The sequence below is a fragment of the Diabrotica virgifera genome, chromosome 5 (genome assembly GCF_917563875.1).
Source record: "Diabrotica virgifera virgifera chromosome 5, PGI_DIABVI_V3a".
NCBI classification, from domain to species: Eukaryota; Metazoa; Arthropoda; class Insecta; order Coleoptera; family Chrysomelidae; genus Diabrotica; species Diabrotica virgifera.
In genome coordinates this window covers 128,565,283-128,587,750 of record NC_065447.1, presented here as the reverse complement: position 1 = coordinate 128,587,750, position 22,468 = coordinate 128,565,283, and the positions used below count along the sequence as shown (strand labels likewise).

General features: G+C 31.8%; 1 protein-coding gene across 2 annotated transcripts in view; it reads left to right on the top strand.

Annotated features, from left to right (window-relative positions):
• Positions 1 to 22,468, top strand: part of LOC126884388 (splicing factor 3A subunit 1) — a 1,074,980-nt gene that overhangs the window by 885,985 nt on the left and 166,527 nt on the right. For both annotated transcript variants that reach the window (XM_050650305.1, XM_050650306.1), the window contains one exon: positions 3,402 to 3,575. In XM_050650305.1, coding sequence (XP_050506262.1) covers positions 3,402 to 3,575 — 174 coding nt within the window. The remainder of the gene's footprint in view (positions 1 to 3,401; positions 3,576 to 22,468) is intronic.

The window sequence follows — 22,468 nt, the reverse complement described above, 5'->3', positions numbered from 1 at the left end:
CAAAATCTTAGGGATGACTCCAAGAAAATAACGAAAGGACTATGAAACAAAGTCAGTCCTTCAATTTTTCCACAGAATTTTTTAAAGCTTTTAAAGGAAAAAATACAAAGCTTCCACTCACCCCCGTATAATGTTATTTATTACTAAGCAAAAAATTTTTGTTACCGGAATAATAACAAACGATGTCAATACATATGTAGGTACCTACAAACTGATGCAATAATCTTGAAACTCGGAGTACAAATAATAAAGTTATAAACTTTCAAACTTAATCAAAAGTTTTTAGTGGCGGAATTTTGTGCCGGTGAGTGTATATGAAATAGGGTAGTGTGCGGAAATAGGGTAATTTGAACGCATTTTTCTAAATTTTACTTTAAGGAATTGGCAATACGTTTAGAGACAAGTTCTGACGATCATTGAGTAATGCTAACGGTCAATTTTACCAGTCGGTACATAGTTCAGTCCGTGACAAGACAACTCGTAGTGCGACAGTTCGTAACCCCACAAATGGTAACGGACAATTCGTAACGACGACAGTTCGTAACGATACATATCTATAAGGGTACCATTCGTAACGTCAAAATTGACTTACTCTGTTTATTTTTATTAACGTGGAAACTACATTTTATTACAGTAGTTATAATTCAAATTACGTTTATCAATTTAAAGAATCCGCATCAGGATAAACATTTTTGACACATTCCATATATTGCGGAGAAATTAATTTTTAATAGATATAATCTGGTAATGTAAATTGTATTAATTATTATAGTAAATACATTGTTATTAAACTGTTTTAATTTGTTTCATTATTTTGTTACACTTAGTTTTACTACTTTAAAGTGATAATTCAAGAAAAAAAATTCTTTAGTTATCATATTAACAAGAATAAATGCAAAAATATGTGTGAAATATATTTAAAAAGAAGTGGTCTTAAAAAATTGCAACTACTTTTAGACGCTTTTAGTATAGTACAGCAAAATGCATTTTTGTATAAATTTAGTAATACTAAATTTGCTAAAAAAAATTATTGCTGGCTTTACGATTTGTACCGCTAGAAATATGTATAGTTACGAACTGTCGCCATTACGAAGTGTTGCCGTTATGAATTGTCCGTTACCATTTGTCGGGTTAGGAACTGTCACATTACGAGATGTCATGGAACCAGTTCAGCCATCTACGGTGACATATATTCTTTGTCATCCAAGGAGCCTATGTACTCATATTGATTAGTAGTCAGTAAGAAATATAATAAGGCACTAGAAACAAGGAAAACTCGTTGATTTTACCACAGAAAATAACATCTTTAGAGAAGATCACTCCACCAGAACAACTCTGATAAAAATCTTCACACACATTACCCAAAAGTTAAATGACAAAAAAATTTCTATTGGCATTTTTCTGGATTTACAGAAAACTTTTGACCAAGTCTGACATGCCAAGATTGCTACTGGACTTCGGTTTGCCCATCTCCTTTGTCAGACTAATCCATTAATATATCTCTGAGCATAAGATAACGATACAGACCAGAAGTCAATTATCAACATCCTTCACTCCATAGCAGAAGTGTCACAAGGTTCCGTTTTGGCGCCCATTACACAATATACAACAGCGACTTCGTCAACCCCCTCAAAAAACACACTGACACTAAGCAAACGACACTGCTCTTTTAACAATAACGCATGCAGATATTCTCGAAAGACACGCTCAAAATCACCTAAAATATGTCGATAGGTGGTGCGGAAGATGGAGAGTAACTCCTAATCGTAACAAAACGCAGCTAATACTCTTTAGACATACCAGCGTTAGCGGCTACAGTACACTGCTTACTTTACAAAGAATTAACAAGAGGCTGTGGGGTGACAGACTCCAATTCAGGGATCAGGTTTAGTATCTAGGGATGGTGTTTAACAAAACACTAGACTGGAGACAAGATCTGATAACTACCCGTAACAAGGTCACGAAATGAGTCAGCCTCCTCAACGCGTTATGTGGAAGATTCGGACGGACGCAAACTAAAAGAGTTATTCACACATACAAAATGTACATCCCGCCCATGTCACAAAAGCTGCTACCGTTGGAAAGGAGTATTCTGCATTAGGTAAACTACAAACGATTCCACTACCCTCCAATCTAATACATCAGCTATCGAATATTCCTACCATACTTGAGAAACTTACCTGTCTGTGCAGGAGTTACACACTACACACTACAAACCATCAGGAGCCAAAACTTACAAGCTCATCTTACGTTGATGTATTCGTCAGACATTCCAAAAGAAAACTACCAGTCCTATCCACCAAATCAGTGACCTTTACCAGCAACAAACTTCCAGACTACATATACACCTTTGAGGCAACACCCCTTTTTTACTGTATAGCTAGATAAATAGCTCACTTCAAGCTTTTCACATGGACACGGAGAGATCGGTTTTGTGTAGCTTGCCGATACCATTGTCCAATTATACGTTGTTACCTGTACATAGGAAGGTAACAGCCACAACTGCCCTAAACACGAACACTAGAGCAAAAATTCATAAATTAATTCCATCATTTAATCATAAGTATTCAATTTAGTCACCAACATAACAAAATTCTGAAAAGAACCGTTACCAAGCCCTTTTTCATCTGAACCACCAAACTACCACTAGGACCAACAACTAGAAACCATTGCCGCCATCTACAAAGCACAACAAGAGGCTACAAAGTCACGTAAACAGGACTCCCGGATCATCCAAACAAGAACAACATACAACTACCACAATTCAAATAATGACCAGAAAATATAAGTGAGAGGCCTCTCTTTCTTTGTATCTCCTAGAGTGTCTGTAACTACCAGTATCTACATATCAACATATATGAACCCCAATAAGGCGATTAGTTAAGGCGAATATGACATATCTTATCTTCTTCTTCTTTTTGTATAGACATGACTGTCTGTTTTTTCAATGTGCCTCCAGTAAGTTGTCGTTCCATCGTTTTCGTGGTCTTCGCACTGATCGTCTTCGTATTTGGGAACCGTCGCTGTCCTTACTGCTCTATTTGTTGTCATTCGGCTTATGTGGTCATTCCATTCTACTCTTCTGTTTCTTATCCAGTTAAAATGTTCTCCACCTTGCATCTCCGTCGTTTATCTGTACTTCTAGCTCTGTCCCATAGCGTCTTACCATCTATTTTTCGAAAGGTTTTCATCTCCGCTGTTTCGAGCAATCTTTTTGTCCTCTCTGTGTCAGGTCTTGTTTCTGTCGCGTACATCATTATTGGTTTGTAAATTTTGCCGTTCATTTGTTTTCCGATATTTTTATTATGTTTATATGTTTTCATAAAACAGTTATTCAAACCTTTCTTGTTGACATGCACACACAATCACACACAAATTTAAAACTCCATTTTTATTTTCAGAGCCAAGTAGCTATCAAGATTTCGATTCCACATATGCCAGAAAAATCAGAATGGAAACTGACGGGTAAGATGATTTCGTGGACTGTACCACTTGCCGAATCTGTAGCGAATTTGAAGGCGAAACTGCAAGAAGAAACTAACATGCCTCCAGCTAAACAGAAGCTCTTTTTTGATGTAAGTTGTTTATCATACCTATATTAACCCTTAAACGCCCAACCTTTTTTAGGTTCCATGTACGCCCAAGGGTAGGTAAAAAATGTCCACCTCGAAAATAGTTAATATATTTATTGAGAGTTGTTGAAAATGGATTAAACTTAAGAATCTTATGCTTAATAAACACAGCATCTTCTAAAATATAAATATAAACAATTTACAAACCTTACAACAAAATTACAATGTACATCAAAATTAACATACCAGTAAAAGCCAGTAATTCAGATTTGTCGATTTTATCCATATTCTTTCTTTCAGCCTCCTCATTGGCGGATAATTATGTAGATTATGTAATTATACATCCACAATTATATGGATTATCTTCCTACCAACGAGAAATTATATAGAAACCTTTAGTAACAAGTTTTGCCAAGGGTGTACTTTTTATGCCCATCGATATTTAACTCAAGATGCTGCTTTTATTTTCAAAAATATTGGTAGAACCAAATTAACATTCGATAATGGGCTGTCTTTTCAACAATAAATAATTTTTAAAAAAAATTTAAACACGTAATAAATATGTTACAAGGGAATACGCATTAGGTGGACATTTTTTACCCACCCTTGGGCGTTTAAGGGTTAAATGAAATAATATGATTACTTGTTATGATATACATATATTAGATATGTTTTCGCGAACAAGTCGTGATCTTTCATGAGATACGTCCGCTTGTAAACTGCATAACTTCTGAGTAAATAATTGTTTTACCGTTGATTGATAAATATAGGAATATCTGTATATTTATCAATCGACGGTTTTACTGCATGTACCCCAGTGAATAAAAAAAAAGATCAACGATTTCACGTAAAAATGTTATAACAGGGTTTTGAAGGTTGTAAACGGTAGACATCTAAACATTCCGTATATGTATTTGGCTCCTAGGAGTTTGCTATTGGTTCTTTGCAGCACGCGGTCATATTTCAACCAATACGCGGCAGGTACCAAACGCATATACGAATGTTATTCGGTGCGAAATTCATATACGGAATGTTAAATATTCATATTAATGTATTATTAAATAAAAATAAAACAATAATTATAGTACGTGGAATGCTATTTGGTGCGAAATTCATATATGCGGAATGTTAAATATTCGTAGACTGAAAAAGACACTTTTCATTAGAGTCAGTTAAAAGGAGATTGATTAAAATACTTGTTAATGTATTATTAAATAAAAATAAAACAATAATTATAGTATTTGGAATGTTATTTGGTGCGAAATTCATATGCGGAATGTTAAATATTCGTAGACTAAAAAAGACGACTTTTTATTAAGTCAGTTAAAGAAGACTGATTTTAAAATATTTTGTTAATGTATATTAAAGAAAATAAAACAATTATTACCTATATGGAATGTTATTTGATGCGAAATTTATAAATGGAATGGTATGGTATAGATTTGAGAGACTTTATTATTTCTTTATTTGACTATTTCGCTTTCGCAGAATTTTTAATGACTTGTACGTGTTGTATAGTATGTTTAGATTTATGTTTCAGTTATTCAATTCTGTTATTTCTGTTGAGTCGTCTTTTTTGATCTACGAACATTTAACATTCCGTATATGAATTTCTCACCAAATAACATTCCATATGCTATACTTGTTTTATTTTTATTTAATAATACATTAAGGTGATACAGTAGCGATCAACAGGTAGCCAAAACGCGTTCCAAGATTGCGGCTGTAATTTTGAATATTTTTTCGAGATATTTGGCACACGTATTCGTAATATAATAAAGAATGGCGGTGCAGAGCCCAATTTGAAAAGTATATTAATATGTGGAAATTACTCTGTAATTAAATGCAATATTAAAAAAACGAGCCTGTACCGCCATTAAGAAGAACAAAAAAATACACTTTCTTCAAATAAACTTTTTTATCCGATGCCTAGATTTTGTTTCATTTTGGAACTACTAATGAAATAAAAAATTTTAGTAGTTACAAAATGACACAAAATCTAGGCATCGGATAGAAAAGTTTATGTGAAGAAAGTGAATTTTTTTGTTCTTCTTAATGGCGGTACAGGCTCGTTTTTTTAATATTGTTTTTAATTTCAGAGTAATTTTCACATATTAATATATTTTTTAAATTGGGCTCTGTACCGCCATTCTTTATTATATTACGAATACGTGTGCCAAATATCTCAAAAAATATTCAAAATTACAGCCGCAATCTTGGAACGCGTTTTCGCTACCTGTTGATCGCTACTGTTTCCTCTTAACAAAATATTTTAAAATCAGTCTTCTTTAACTGACTTAATAAAAAGTCGTCTTTTTTAGTCTACGAATATTTAACATTCCGCATATATGCTTATATAAATAACATTCCAAATACTACAATTGTTTTATTTTTATTTAGTAATACATTAACAAGTATTTTAAAATCAATATCCTTTTAACTGGCTAATAAAAAGTTATTTTTTTTCCATCTGCGAATATTTAACATTCCGTATATGAATTTCGCACCGAATAACATTCCGTATATGCGTTTGGCACCTCGCCGCGTATTATTTGAAATATGACCGCGTGCCGCAAGGAACCAATAGAAAACTCCTAGGTGCCAAATACATATACGGAATGTTTAGATGCAAACGGTAGATGAGGGATAACTGATGATAATTCCATGAAGACATTTCTTGTGCATTTGAGAGAAAAATGTTTCAAATAAATGTTGTAGATCTTAAAAAGTTCTTTAATTTGCTACTATATACAGAGTGGGCCAAATAAAAGTGTCCACCTCGGTATTTGGCAGTATTTATTAGATTTTAAGAAAATGACGAAACAGGTCGATTTTTGATCTAAGGGGGACACATTTTTACGGTACATACATCTGTCATTTGTCAACCCTCTCTCTTCCACATCCCCACCCCTTATTTTTAAATAGGGAATAGGGGTTGTGTGTTAGCTCATTTGAAAAGTTATTCAATTCTCTATTCAGTAATACAAACATTAACATAATTATTTATACAGGGTGTCCAAGAAAAAAAATTTTTAAATTGAATTAATTGACACAAAAAGAAAAATATATGTAATTTATTTAATTCAAAATACATTCTACTGCTGTCACAAAACAGAAAAAAATTTTTTAATAAATAAACATTGCTTTTTTACTTAATTTCAATGTTCAAGCTGCCACCCATCTGCCTCTTAGGTTGAATATTAAATTTAAGCAACAAACAATGTTTATTTATCAAATAAACATTTTTTTCGTTTTCTGTCAGCAGTAGAATGTATTTTGAGTTAAATAAATACAGTAGAGCGTCGATAATCCGAACCCTGGTAATCCGAACGCAAAAAAATTATAAAATTAAAAAATATGATCGCGGACCGAATTTTTGGATTTAATATGACAATATGGGCAAAATATGATCGCGCATTTTTGTTTTGTTTGTGCAGAAATTCATACAATATACATTAGAGCGTCGATAATCCGAACTATTGGTACAGGGGTAGTTAGGATTATCAAAATGTTCGGATTATCGAACATATTTATGGTCAAATTACATACAAAGCTCATAAACATAGTACATATGTACATACGTCTTAGTTACTAGGAATAAAACACCTGCATAATAAACAAATATATTGTACGTATTTCTGCATAAACAAAACAAAAATCCGCGGTAATATTTTGCCCATATCGTCATATTAAATCCAAAAATTCGGTCCGCGATCATATTTTTTTATTTTATTATTTTTTTGGGTTCGGATTACCAGGGTTCGGATTATCGACGCTCTACTGTATTTGTTTATTATGCATGTGTTTTATTCCTTGTAACTAAAACGTATGTACCAGGTGTCCCAATAAGAATGGCTCTCGGCTATATCTCAGGAACCGTTTATAGTACAGCTTTGAGAAAAAAATATTTATAACAAAAGTTGCCTCGGGAAAAGCCTGGAAATTATTTTCATAATTGTAGGTCTACCACTAGAGCGCGTATTTGAATATCAAAATTTAAGAAATCAAAATTTTACAAAATTTACCTATTGAAAGGGCACTGGAAATTTAATCATCGTTTTCTTCATAAAATTCTGCGCATATTTGATTTCACAAGTTTAAGTTGTGAACCTTTGCAACCTTTGCAAATAAGAGGTGGGGGTGAGTGGGAACCTTCTTATGAAAAAATGGCTGTAAGTCCGGTTCTGCTAAATCGAATTTTGCATACTTGGTCTTGTTGAAAACAGCTCTTTTTCGTCAATGTAAAAGTCATGTTCGAAATAGCCTAATAAGCAATATGCCAGCTAGTAGGAGTTATTTAATAATTTTCGAAAATCTAGTTTTCTTTGGAGAATATTAAATACAAGTATGCATTTTTAATCCTGTATTACAAAATTAGACCAAATTAGCAACATAATACTGAAAACCGCATGTCGATACCTTTTTTCTATCTCGAGATATCTTAAGAAACGTGTAAATTTTAAACAACTGTTAATGTCACCGGTAAACGAAGTTAAGGAAAAGTAGTGTGCTATGGAAAAAACAAAAAAAAAACATTTTCCAGATGTAAGCGTATATAATTAATTAAAACAAAGCAACTACTTACTTAGTGACGACTTAAATGTTTAAATTGTGGCTCATCATTTTCGATGCAAGCATTTACTCTTTCAAGAGTAGACTGAACAGCAGTCTCAATTTCTGCTTTCGCATTGCTTTGAATGGCGTTTCGTATTCTCTAGATTCTAGATCATATTTTCTCGTGTAGTGGACCTAGCGGCAAAAACAAGGTCTTTAATCCGTCCCAGTAAATAAAAGTCTAAAACAGTTTAATCTGTTGCTATTCAATCTACTCTTGAAAGAGTAAATGCTTGCATCGAAAATGATAGGCAACAATTTGAACATTTAGGCAGTCACTAAGACTAAGTAAGTAGTTGCTATTATTTCTTTGTTATATTCTATAGTGTTGTTTGTGTTATTGTTGTTTTAATTAATTATATACGTTTACATCTGGAAAATGTTTATTTGTTTTTTCCATAGCACACTACTTTTCCTTAACCTCGTTTACCGGTGACAGTAACAGTTATGTTTAAAATTTACACATTTCTTAAAATATCTCGAGATAGAAAAAAGGTATCGACATGCGGTTTTCGGTATTATCTTGCAAATTTGGTCGAATTTTGTAATATAGGATTAAAAATGCATAATTGTATTTAATATTTTCCAAAGAAAAATAGATTTCTGAAAATAGTTAAATAACGCCTCCTAGCTTGTATATTTCTTATTAGATTATTTCGAAAATAACACACTTACATTGACGAAAAGGAGCTGTTTTCAACAAGACCAAGTATGCAAAATTCGATTTAGCAGAGCCGGACTTACAGCCATCTTTTCATAAGAAGGTTCCCACTCAACCCCACCTCTTATTTGCAAAGGTAGACTTAAACTTGTGAAATCAAATATGCGCAGAATTTTATGAAGAATACGATGATTGAATTTCCAGTGCCCTTTCATTAAGTAAATTTTGTAAAATTTTGATTTTTTAATTTTTGACATTCAATTACGCCCTCTAGCGGTGGACCTACAATTATAAAAATAATTTCCAGGCTTTTCCCGAGGCAACTTTTGTTATAAATATTTTTTCTCAAAGCTGTACTATAAACGATTCCTGAGATATGGCCGGGAGCCATTCTTATTGGGACACCCGGTACATATGTACTATGTTTATGAGCTTTGTATGTATTTGGAACATATATGTTCGATAATCCGAACAATTTGATAATCCGAACTACACCTGTACCAATTAGTTCGGATTATCGACCCTGTACTGTACATACATTCTTCTTTTTGTGTCAATTAATTTAATTTAAAATAATTTTTCTTGGACACCCTGTACAATTAATTATGCCAATGTTAATATTACTGAATAGAGAATTGAATAACTTTTCAAATGAGCTAGCACACGACCCCTATTCCCTATTTAAAAATAAGGGGTGGAGGATGTGTAAGGGAGGAGGTTGACAAATGACAGATGTATCCACCGCAAAAAGTGTCCCCCTTTGATCAAAAATCAACCTGTTTCGTCATTTTCTTAAAATCTAATAAATAGAAGTGGACACTTTTATTTGGCCCACTCTGTATATTGAAATGCATCAACAATTGACCGAGATAATTGCAAAAAACCCTCATTTTTGCAGTCAAATATAAATATTAATAGCTTTATTTTTTGGCCAATGACATATAATTTAAGAGGCTACAGTAGTGATCAACAGGTAGCAACAAACGCGTTCCAAGATTGCGGCTCTAATTTTGAATATTTTGTCGAGATATTTGGCACACATATTCGTAATATAATAAAGAATGGCGGTACAGAGCCCAATTTCAGAAATATGTTAGTACTTGGAAATTACTCTATAACTAAATAAAATATTGAAAAAAGGAGCCTGTACCACCATTAAGAAGAAAAAAAGAATAAACTTTGTTCAAATAAACTTTTTTATCCCATGCCTAGATTTTGTGTAATCTTGGAACTACTAAAATTTTTTATTTCTAACAAGAAATCGAACATATTATAACTAAATAACTAATTAGGCAACATAGAGAAATTATCACTGTCATTTTGACAAATCTGCGTCAGATTTTCTCTAATTCTTTTCGACATATGTTCAGTGCAGTAGTGTGTTAATTTAAGAATTCGTTTTTGTTGTTTCATAGGAAAGTGGTGTTTATTGATAGTTAATTTATTATACAAGGTGTCCCAAAAGTAGTGGAACGGTCGAATATTTCGCGAACTAAACATCGGATCGAAAAACTAAAAAATACGTGTTCAATCATTTCCAAAAATCTATCCAATGACACCAAACACCAACCCCCACTACACCCCCTGGAGGTGGGGTGGGGGTAACTTTAAAATCTTAAATGGAAACTCCCAGTTTTTCTTGCAGATTTTATTTCGTTACGTAAAAGTAAGCAACTTTTATTCAAGACATTTTTTCGAACTGTGGATAGATGGCGCTATAATTGGGAAAAACGATTTATCCTGATACCATACGTAAATTATAGAAACGGTCTAATATCTCACGAAATACACTTCCAAATGAGAAACTTAAAAACAGATTTTTAATCTTTTTTGAAAACCTTTCGAATAACATCAAACGTGACCCTCCAACACACCCCCTGGGGGTGGGGTGGGGGGTAACTTTAAAATCTTAAATAGCAACCCCCACTTTTTATAACAGATTCGGATCCGTCACGAAAAATTAAGCAACATTTATTCGAAACATTTTTTAGAATTGTTAATAGATGGCGCTTTAATTGGAAAAATACGATTTATTAGCGCCATCTATCAGAAATTTTAAAAAATGTTTCGAATAAATGTTGCCTATTTTTTTATGGCGAATCCGAATCTGCAATAAAAAGTGGGGGTTGCTATTTAAGATTTTAAGGTTACCCCCCACCCCACCTCCAGGGGGTGGGTTGGAGGGTCATGTTCGGTGTTATTCGATAGGTTTTCGAAAAAGATTAAAAATTTGTTTTTTCGTTTCTCATTTGGAAGTGTATTTCGTGAGATATTAGACTGTTTCTATAATTTACCTATGGTATCAGGATAAATCGTTTTTTCCAATTATAGCGCCATCTATCCACAGTTCGAAAAAATGTCTTGAATAAAAGTTGCCTACTTTTACGTAACGAATCCAAATTTGCAAAAAAAGTGGGGGTTTCCATTTGAGATTTTAAAGTTAACCCCCACCCCACCTCCAGGGGGTGTAGTGAGGATTGGTGTTTGGTGTCATTTGATAGATTTTTGAAAATGATTGAATACGTATTTTTCAGTTTTTTGATCCGATGTTTAGTTCGCGAAATATTCGACCGTTCCGCTACTTTTGGGACACCCTATATATTTGTTGTTATTGTATAAGTTGTTGGCCTCTTTGAAAGAATAGATTGTTGTTAATTGTGACTTTTAGTTATATGTAGGTAGGTAAATGTATTTTACGTAAAAATATTTCGAATTCTAATGCGAGTATATAAAATTTTAGGAGGATTTTTTATTCTAAAAATATTATCAATAGTTTAACAAAAAGGAAAAAGTAAATCAAACGAAAAATAAAGTGAAACCTTCCAAGAAAAAGTCCATTAAAAACCGTACCAAAATTATGCGAAAATCGAAATTTGTTTCGCTTCACAACAAAAAATGATTATTTATTATTGTTTTATTATTAGATATTTCATGCAAATACCTTTCTAAATACGTATCTTAACATAAAATTTTCACCTATTTTGGTTTATTTTTATAAATATCTATTTATTAATAATAAAATCGTTTTCTATTACTTCCATTTAGCGCGACTACGAAATTGTCAAAATATTAATCTTAGATAATGTCAAAGATTACCACTGTTGCCAAAGTTTATGATACTATCTCCAGAAGTTATAATTTTGTTGCTACCTGTTGATCGCTACTGTTTACTCTTAACAACTTTAGTCTATGTCAATTAACGAGTTGAAGTGTACTAAATTTCAACGGGATCCACCAAATAGTTTATAAGTTTTTCAATTTGTTTATTCCAGAGAGCAATTGTTTATACAACTGTTCTTGTCCTATCAGTGACTCTAGAGATATTTAGCAGATCGTAATCTATTATTTGAGACTTTGATTTTAAGATCTATTAAAAGAATTTAACATTTCATTAAAATTGTTATTAAAAAACCCTTTGAAAAAGACCTGATTTTTTACTTATAAACAAATAGAATAACTTTGACATTTTTTATGTCACACGCTTGAATGTAGGCTCACTGAAAAGCTGATAAAAAATACACATTATGAAAGAAAAAAGAATTTCATATGACCAATAAAAATCAAGTTAGCGTTTGTTTTTTAATAGATCATTATTTCATTATTTATAAACATTAAGAGCTAAGAATTGAAAATATTGTATATGAAAATCTACATTTTATGATACAATTTACGGATTGCATATATGCAGTGAGATAATAAAAAATTATATCTCGTATTGCCGTTCTCGAATTACAATAATTACTTGTAGTCACAATTTTTTATAAGCTCGGTTATCACGATTTTAAAGCAAATTCCCTGAGTACGGCTCCTACTTGTTCCTCCAGCGCTGTCCATCGTGCTCCAGAATACGATATCAACTTCTCATTACTACAATTTTTTAGTGCGCTCGTGTTAGACGTATTTATGTGTGGTGATATTCGACAGTGTTTATTGTGAAAATGAAAAAAATTTCAAAAAAGAAAAAACTAAAGAAATTATTGGAATTATTAGATGACTCCAGTAAGTAAATTAATAATTTTTTTTAGGTTCCTGCAGAAAACAGAATAAATATTTTGTTTTTCTTATTAAGTAATAGTGTTTACACATTGTAATACACAAAACAGGATTCATATGAATCTCTAAAAATTCTTTTAGTACTTTCACATGAAATCTAAAAAGGATATCTTATATTTTTTTGTTTTTAGTGCGATATTCACACGAATAACGTATTAAAAACGTATTTTTGTTGAGTACTAAAATATCTATAATATTCTATTATTTTAGTATTTTCAAATGAAATCTAATAATAGAAGATTCTTAAGTACGCTATTCAAATGAATAACCGTATAAAGAATTTGTATTTTCGTTCGCTTGTCGCGTTTCACATGAAACGTTGATGAGTGGTTGACCTATTTATGGTATGGTATGGAATTTTTATTGGTTTAACCGCCGGTTTAAAAGTAAGTATTATTTTTATTATTGGTTTTTTACAGACTCGGATTCAGATGCATCTAAAATTTAGTCGCATCGATTCCTGGTGTGCAAGATGGATGCTTTGGCTAGTGATGGTGCACAAAACATTTTAGCATTGCTAAGTACCCAATCATTAGCTACTAAAGGTCCTGAAATAAACGCTGATGTAGCAGCTGTTCTCTCTGGTTTCCTTCTTAAAGTAACTGATAAAGAATCTCGAAACACCGCAATAGATTCTTATTCTGTCATTGCTAATTGCCCAGCACTTCTGCCACTGGATGTTAATCCAAAAATCAAGTCTTGTTTGGATGCAAACGCCTTAAAACAGGATACTTTTCTAAAGAAATTACAATCCCAGTTAGCGTCTGGCATAAGTGCGATAGCGATTCCGCTTAATGAACAATATAAAATATTTTCAGATGTCTTCCACGCCCTATCCCTACATCGGCGTCACAGTATTCTTCCCTTTTTTTAGACAGCGAGGTAAAGAAAATTTTAGATGCTTGTCCAATAGACGAGTTTTAGTTTGGAAGGTCTTTTTCTGACCAGCTAAACAGTTTGAATGAAGCACAACGTTTGGGGTCCACCATTAACCCGCCATTACACGCGCTATGAGGGAATCCCTCACCATATTTGTTTATAAGCAATGAAATTGTGTAAACTAATACGATAACCTTAAGCACCCAGGAATGACTTTAGCATGGTTCATGAGAGGGTATGAAAAAGTTATACGATATTTCAGGCGGTCAGTGTGCTGTGTGATAGTAGTTGAAAGAAGAGACATCCCTCTTCAAGTGAGGGAATTCCTCACTGCGCGTGCAATCACGGTGAAATCACGTTTCTGTTATCTCAAAGAAACTTTTAGGTTTTTATTTAATATTTAGGTAGGTGTAATTAAAATATTATTGTTTGGATTAGGTTAGGAACAGTGGCACACCGAGGGGGGGGTGGGGGTTAAAATCCCACCCAGAGCATATAGAAATATATATAAAAGAAGGTAGGAAAATGTAACGTCTTTCACAAATGATACAAAAAACTTTCGGTGCCCAAGCAAACCCCCCTCCCCCCCCTCCCCCCCCCCTCCCAGAGGAAAATTCTAGGTGCGCCACTGGTTAAGAACCCATTTTTAAATTTACCTATTCTAATTGGGAAATAAGCCACAATTTAACTTGAAAAATTAATTTTATTGACGTTTCGAATTCCGCCTTGGACGTCGTTATCAAAATACAAAATATTAATAGTTAATTACATAAACGCCACAAAGGAATAGCTTCAGTACAGTTGTTAATTTTAATGTGTATTTTTAATAAAATGAATTCGCGTAAAGAACGTTCATTTCTTCAGTGGCTTGCTGAAATTGAAAATTAAGAAAACTTGCTTTTGATCTATATTATTTCTCCTTTTGTTTTGTTAAATTAATAAAAAAAAATTGGTTTACGAGTCTTTCTATAATATGTGAGTACAACCCATTTTATATTTATACGTGTTGACATTCATTCTTTCTCGAAATAAGTCGAATTGATGTAGGTGAGGGCGACGCTCATACGCGTGCAACCACGTCACAATAGAAGACGCGTGTAACGGCGGGTTAAGAAGAAGCATAAGATCCCACAGTACCTTGCTTCGAAAGCTCTGGTTGCACATAAATCTAATCAACCTAAAGCTGGTCCTTCAGGTGTGTCAACGTCTTTAAACTGCCGGCGCTCGCAGCCCCGGTCCCGTATGAAAAACGAGGAAAGGAGGTATCGGTACAAAGGTACACATGTACGACGTTAACATAAGAACCATATCAGTCAACAAGACAGATAACTACAAATTACGCTGGCCGCCTTTCTAATTATTTAGATAAATGAGCTTCATTACTAATTAATGATCATACTATTTTTTCTTGGGTTTCTGGATATAAGATTCCATTAAAAAAAAATCCAGTACAAACTTTTTTATCAAAACCATGTTATGCATTAAAAGAGTTATCTAGATTAGAGGAGGCTATTGCTCAATTATTAAAGATAGGAGCAGTGTCTAAATCTGATCCAAAACCTGACGGTTCCTACAGATCTGTATTAAATCTCAAATCTTTGAACCGCTTTTTACGACCACCCCATTTCAAACTAGAGGATCATAGAACGGTTTTCAAATTATTATTTCCAAATTGCTTTTTTACATCTCTTGATATTAAAGATGCATATTTTAGCATTCCTGTTAACAAAAGATTTAGAAAATATTTGTCCTTTGTTTTTAAGGGCTCATATTTTGTATTTAACTGTCTACCTTTCGGCCTTTGTACAGCGCCATTTGTGTTTACAAAGGTAATCAAGCCAGTAGTAAAATGTTTACGGTCTATCGGCATAGTCTGTGTTATTTACTTAAATGACATACTAATTAGCAAAATCTATCGAGACTGCTAGGAAAGATTGCCAGGTTACAAAAGATCTTCTGGAATCCTTAGGTTTCTTACTTAATTTAAAGAAAGTATTCTTACCAGCAGAAAAGATGACTCTTATTCTGTCCAAAATTGAAAAAATATTATCAAAAGATAGATGCTCAATTCTAATCCTAGCTCAACTAATAGGAAAATTCGTAGCTGCTTGTCCCACAGTTAAATACGGTTGGGTTCATTTAAAAATTTTAGAAAGGAAAAAGCATTTAGCAGTACGTTATAGTAATCATAATTATCAGTCAAACCTATTACTTTCAGACTTTATTAAATCTGAGTTGAACTGGTGGCACCAAGCCTTAACACAAAATAATGGTATGCCTATAGTGACAAGTTCAGTGTTTTCTCTTGAAATTTTTACCGATACCTCTCTAACAGGTTGGGGTGCCCATTGTATAAACGGAGTCACGCATGGTTTTTGGCACAGACATGAGAAAGTAAAACATATTAATTATTTGGAATTACTAGCAGCATTTAACGCACTTCGATCATTTGCTTCAGAATTATCAAATTGTTATATTTTACTTAGAATTGATAATGTGACGGCCATAGCCTGTATTAATCGTATGGGTAGTGTAAGGTTTAAAAATCTTAATAAGAATAAGATCACAAGAGAAACTTGGCTGTGGTGCGAAAGCAGAGATATTTTCTTAGTTGCTTCATATATTAATACTAAAGATAATGTCCACGCAAATAGGGAATCTCGTTAAACTTTTATTAATACAAAATATGAATTATCTAGTCACGCTTTCCAGAAGATATGTCACTATTTCGGTAAAACCCACTATTGACCTATTCAGTTAAATACAAAAAGTATTAGATATGTCTCTTGGAAACCTGACCCAGCTTCTGTCAATGTAGATGCTTTTACCATCTCTTGGAAGGGTGAATTCTTCTATGCCTTCCCACCATTTAATCTTTTATTAAAATGCTTACAAAAGATAATTGCTGAAAAATCCCAGGGAATAGTAGTGCTTCCTTGCTGGAATACCCAGCAATGGTACCCAACTTCCCGTAAACTTCTTGTAACAGAACCTTTAGTTTTTACACCGGATCAAGATTTACTTTCTTCTCCTTTCAGAGATTGCCATCCGCTTTGGCAGGACCTTTCCCTGGAGGCTGGAATTTTATCCGGGAAGCTTTTCACAGACGAGGTGTTCCAACATTAACACTTCAAGCTATTGAGCATTCAATTAGTACATCTACTTTAAAACAGTATACATCATACTTAAAAAAAATGGTGGGATTTTTGCGGCACAAGAAATCACAACCCTTTTCAATATTCATTAAATTTAGTTTTAAACTTTTTAAGCATTCAATTCCAAGAGGGTGCATCTTATTCAACTATTAATTCGCAACATGCGGCTATAGTCCTGATTTTTTCAGTGGACAATTTGGAAAAAATATTATAAAACGTTTTTTAAAAGGTATTTCTAATCAAAAGCTATCGAGACCAGGGTACCAAACTAGTTGGGACCGACATCCCGTTCTCTTACATCTAGCTAGTTTATATCCATTGTCGGATATTTCTAGTTCTCAACTAACGATGAAGCTGTGCACATTATTAGCGTTAATTACGGATCATAGACTCCAAACTTTTACACGTATCAGGTTGAAAAATATTATTAGTTTTGCAGACCGATTAGAAATCAGAATTCCGGATAAAATAAAATCCTCATCTTCAAAAAAAAAAAATTTCAACCATTATTAGTTATTCCATACTTTAGAAAAAATGCTTCTCTCTGCTTGGCCTCTGTCATTGATCAATATATTCAAGTTAGCAGAGATCTTCGTCCCACAGATACGGACTTCCTAATCTTAACTATTAATAAACCCTATCGTCTCGTGTGTACACAGAGACTAAGCAAATGGATTAAGGTTACTCTGGCGGCTAGTGGCATTGATACTACTCAATTTTCGGGGTACAGCACTCGACACTCAGCCACTTCGGCAGCTTATAGGGCAGAAGTTTCCATTGAGGTTATTAGGTCTAGAGCTGGCTGGACGCAAAAATCTAATATGTTTGCGAAATTTTATAATCGACTCCTGTCAGCTGATCCTGCAGCATTCGCTAAGGGGATCTTAGGGTCAGTGGATTTCAGTCGTAACTAATTTTAAAATTAAGTATATTCCTACTTATTAATTATATTATATGTTTTTTGGTGTTGCAAAAATACTACAAAAATACAAAAAAAGTTGTAGAAAATACTAGATCTTTGTCTTTGAACATCTACAAGTAATTATTGTAATTCGAGAACGGCAATACGAGATATAATTAAATGATCAATTGACTTACCTTAAGGAAAATTGATCCATATTATATGAGTATTGCCGTTCGAAGAATTACAAACCCACCCTATAACCCCACCCGTACAGGGTGATCTAGAATTTTCAGAAAAATTGTAGTAATGAGAAGTTGATATCGTATTCTGGAGCACGATGTACAGCGCTGGAGGAACAAGTAGGAGCCATACTCAGGGAATTTGCTTTAAAATCGTGATAACCGAGCTTATAAAAAATTGTGACTACAAGTAATTATTGTAATTCTTCGAACGGCAATACTCATATAATATGGATCAATTTTCCTTAAGGTAAGTCAATTGATCATTTAATTATGACCCTTTAAAATGATGCAACATACTGGAACATCAATTTATCCAGTTTTTCTATAAAAGTTATTAAATTTACAATTATTTCGTTCAATTCTTTTAAAGTATGTTAAAATTAAAGTATGTTATGTAGATAAACGTCTAATAATTATGACATAATATAATACATAATTTATTTTTTTTAATTTGATACTGCCTTTAAAAAATAATTTTTATTTAGTGTAGCTATTAATATTTGTCTAGGTAGGCATCTAGTAAATATAAATAATATATTTGTACTATTAAATGATGTATGTGTAAGTTCAGTAATTAGAGTCAAGTTTCTATAATCGTTTTGATAGTAATTTATTTGAATAAAGGGTAGTAATAAATAATAATAAATAAAGATAGTCAAAATGCCCTCACTCCCAGAATTCATTTTTTTTTATTTTTTTAAGTTCTATGCAATTAAAAAATGAGATTACGCGGATTTTTAGCTGGCCACCCCTTTAACCCTCCCCCCACGGCCAAAAACGTAGATATTTAGATTTTATTTTTTTTTAGTTGGGTTGCAATTGATTTAAAAATTTCAAAAAATTCACATGTGTAGCTGAGGCTTTTACAAAACATTTTCATTTTTATGGACCCGTAGGTCGAGTGTACATAACCTCAAATTTTTTTTAAGTTTTTTAAAATTTATAACTTTTTTTTGGAGAGTGCTGCAGGTAAATTTTGCATTTTATGTATTTTATCAAAAACTATCTCTCTGATTTTTTTCAGATTTTTCCGTCAGGTGCGCCATCTTGTAAAATCTGAAAAACTGTTTTTTAGGGGGTTTTTGGGGATTTTCTCCATTTTATAGACTTTAAAATAGATAAACTCAGGGTTTTCAAGGTTTCAAAATAAAATTCCTGTAGCTGACTGTATAACATAAATCACAAAAAATACAGGATCCTTTGTAAAAGCTATATTTAAAAGACCCCAATAAGGGTTACATCACAAAACAAAACGTTTTCGGATTAACAAGTAATCCATCATCAGCGTGAAGCTCTAAAATGATAAGTATAACCTAATTAATAAAAGACAATGTTGTAAAAGTTGACTAAGCTTAAGAATTGCCAGAGGCCATACTTACTATAGCATGCATGCGTGAGTAACCAAAAAGTTATGGGTAAAAACCCTTTAAAAGTTGCAAGACCTTAAATGATACTACATATTATGAATAAAATCGATGGATGTTGCAAATATTCCTGGATATTACCCAGGGCAACATATGACTCTAACCCACGTGGATGTGATATGAAAAGGATGAACCTCACATATTGAGAATTGAGTGTCAACTGAACTAAAGGTGAAGGAACTTTAGAAGTATGTCAGAGACAGACTGTCAATGCGACGTTATGAACTGTTTTGTTACTTCAGCCAACGAATTTAAAGTTTATGTTGATGTTGAAAATAAAACATTATCAAATATTGGTGTTATAAATATTCGAACCTAAATGTAAAAAATTGTGAAATATGTGATGATTATATATATGAACATGACAAAATGATAAATAGGTACTAGGAGTTATGCAGTCAGCAATACATTAGGATATTACAAATGTGAAAATAGACTTAGAATTATTAAAAAGGTCTTTTACGTAACACGTCTAGGATATCAGAATTTGTTTAATGTGTACATAAATGTACAATTCTAAGGTATTCATTAATGTCTGAGTGTTTTGATGACTGATAATTTGATTTTATGTATTTGCATTTTATGCAAATACATTTTATGCAAATGCATTTTTGCATTTTATGTATTTTATCAAAAACTATCTCTCTGATTTTTTTCAGATTTTTCCGTCAGGTCCGCCATCTTGTAAAATCCGAAAAACTATTTTTTAGGGGGTTTTTGGGGATTTTCTTCATTTTGTATACTTTAAAATAGATCAAGCTGCAAAACATTAGAGACCAACGCATATATATATATATATATATATATATATATATATATATATATATATATATATATATATATATATATATATACAGTATGTCCCTGTAAGTTGTATCCATATGGAAAACTTTTTTATTATTAATTTTACGAAAAAAAGTCATTCTTCATAAAAAGCTCTGCATGGTCCAAAACCTAAGATTCAACCATCGGATATAAAATTTTATGAATATTATACGAGGTATGTCAAAAAATTTGAATTTTACTCAAGAGTAAAGTAGCTTTATTTTTCACAATATTGAAAATTGTTATTATAAAAAGTTTTTTGGAATTAAAAACTATATTTTAATATGCAATTACACCCTTCTAATTGAAAAATTTTTTTTTGAAAAATTATGGATAGCTAACTTTATTTTCAGTTATTTCAATTCTGATAACTCTTTTATTATTAATTTTACAAAAAAAAGTGATTCTTAATAAAAAGTTCTGCATGGTCTTAAACCTAAAATACAACCATCTTATGTCAAATTTTATCAATTTTATACAAGGTATGTCAAAAAATATGAATTTGGCTCAAGAGTAAAATACCTTTATTTTTCACAATATCAAAAGTTGTTATTATGAAAAGTTATTAAGAATTAAAAACCATGTTTCAGTATGTAATTACATCCTTCTTATTGAAATATTTTGAACTATAAAGGTACTTTGCTTTTGATCTAAATTTATCTTTTTTGACACACCTCGTATAAAATTGACATAAGATGGTTGTATTTTAGGTTTTAGACTATTTTAGACCATGCAGAACTTTTTATTACGAATTACTTTTTTCGTAAAATTAATAATAAAAGAGTTATTAGAATTAAAATTACTGAAAATAATGTTAGTTATCCATAATTTTTCAAAAAAAATTTTTTTTTCAATTAGAAGGATGTAATTGCATATTAGAATATAGTTTTTAATTCCAAACAACTTTTCATAATAGCAATTTTCAAAATTGTGAAAAGTAAAGCTACTCTTGAGTGAAATTCAAACTTTTTGACATACCTGGTATAATATTCATAAAATTTGATATCTGATGGTTGAATCTTAGGTTTTGGACCATGCAGAGCTTTTTATGAAGAATAATTTTTTTTCGTAAAATTAATAATAAAAAAGTTTTCCATATGGATACAACTTACAGGGACATACTGTATATACAGCGTGTCTACTTAAGTTGGAAACATATAGGAAACTTTTTTGTTATTAATTTTACGAAAAAAAGTTATTCTTTATAAAAAGTTCTGCATGCTTTAAAACCTAAGATTCAATCATCAGATATCAAATTTTGTCAATATCATACGAGGTATGTCAAAAAATATAAACTTCGTTCAAGAGTAAAGTACCTTTATTTCTGTCAATATCGAGAATTCTTATTATGAAAAGTTGTTTGGAAATAAAAACTAAGATCAAATATGCAATTACATGCTTCTAATTGAAAAAAAAAATTTCAAATTTTTCTTAAATTTATTGATACTTTATACGTTTTTATTTATTACACATACGATAACTCTTTTATTATTACTTTTACGAAAAAAAGGTATTCTTTATAAAAAGCTCTGTATGTCCTAAGACCGAAGATACGACCATCAGATATCACATTTTATTAATTTTATACGAGGTATGTAAAAAAATATGAATTTCACTCAAGAGTAAAGTACCTTTATTTTTCACAATATTGAAAACTGTTATTAAAAAAGTTGTTTAGAATTAAAAACTATGTTTCAATATGCAATTACATCCTTCTAATTGAAATATTGTGAAATATAAAGGTACTATAATCTTGAGCGAATTTCATATTTTTGACACACCTCGTATAAAATTAATAACAGTTGATATATCATGGTTGTGTCTTAAATTTTAGACCATGCAGAGCTTTTTATGAAGAATAACTTTTTTTCGTAAAATGAATAATAAAAGAGTTAATAATTAAAACCATGTTGGGTACCTATCCATAAATTTGAGAAAAATTTTTTATTTTTTTTTTTCAATTAGAAGCATGTAATTGCATATTTGATCTTAGTTTTTAATTCCAAACAACTTTTTATCATAAGATTTTTCGATATTGAGAGAAATAAAGGTACTTTACCCTTGACCGAAATTCATATTTTTTGACATACCTCGTATAATATTGAGAAAATTTTATATCTGATGATTGAATCTTAGGTT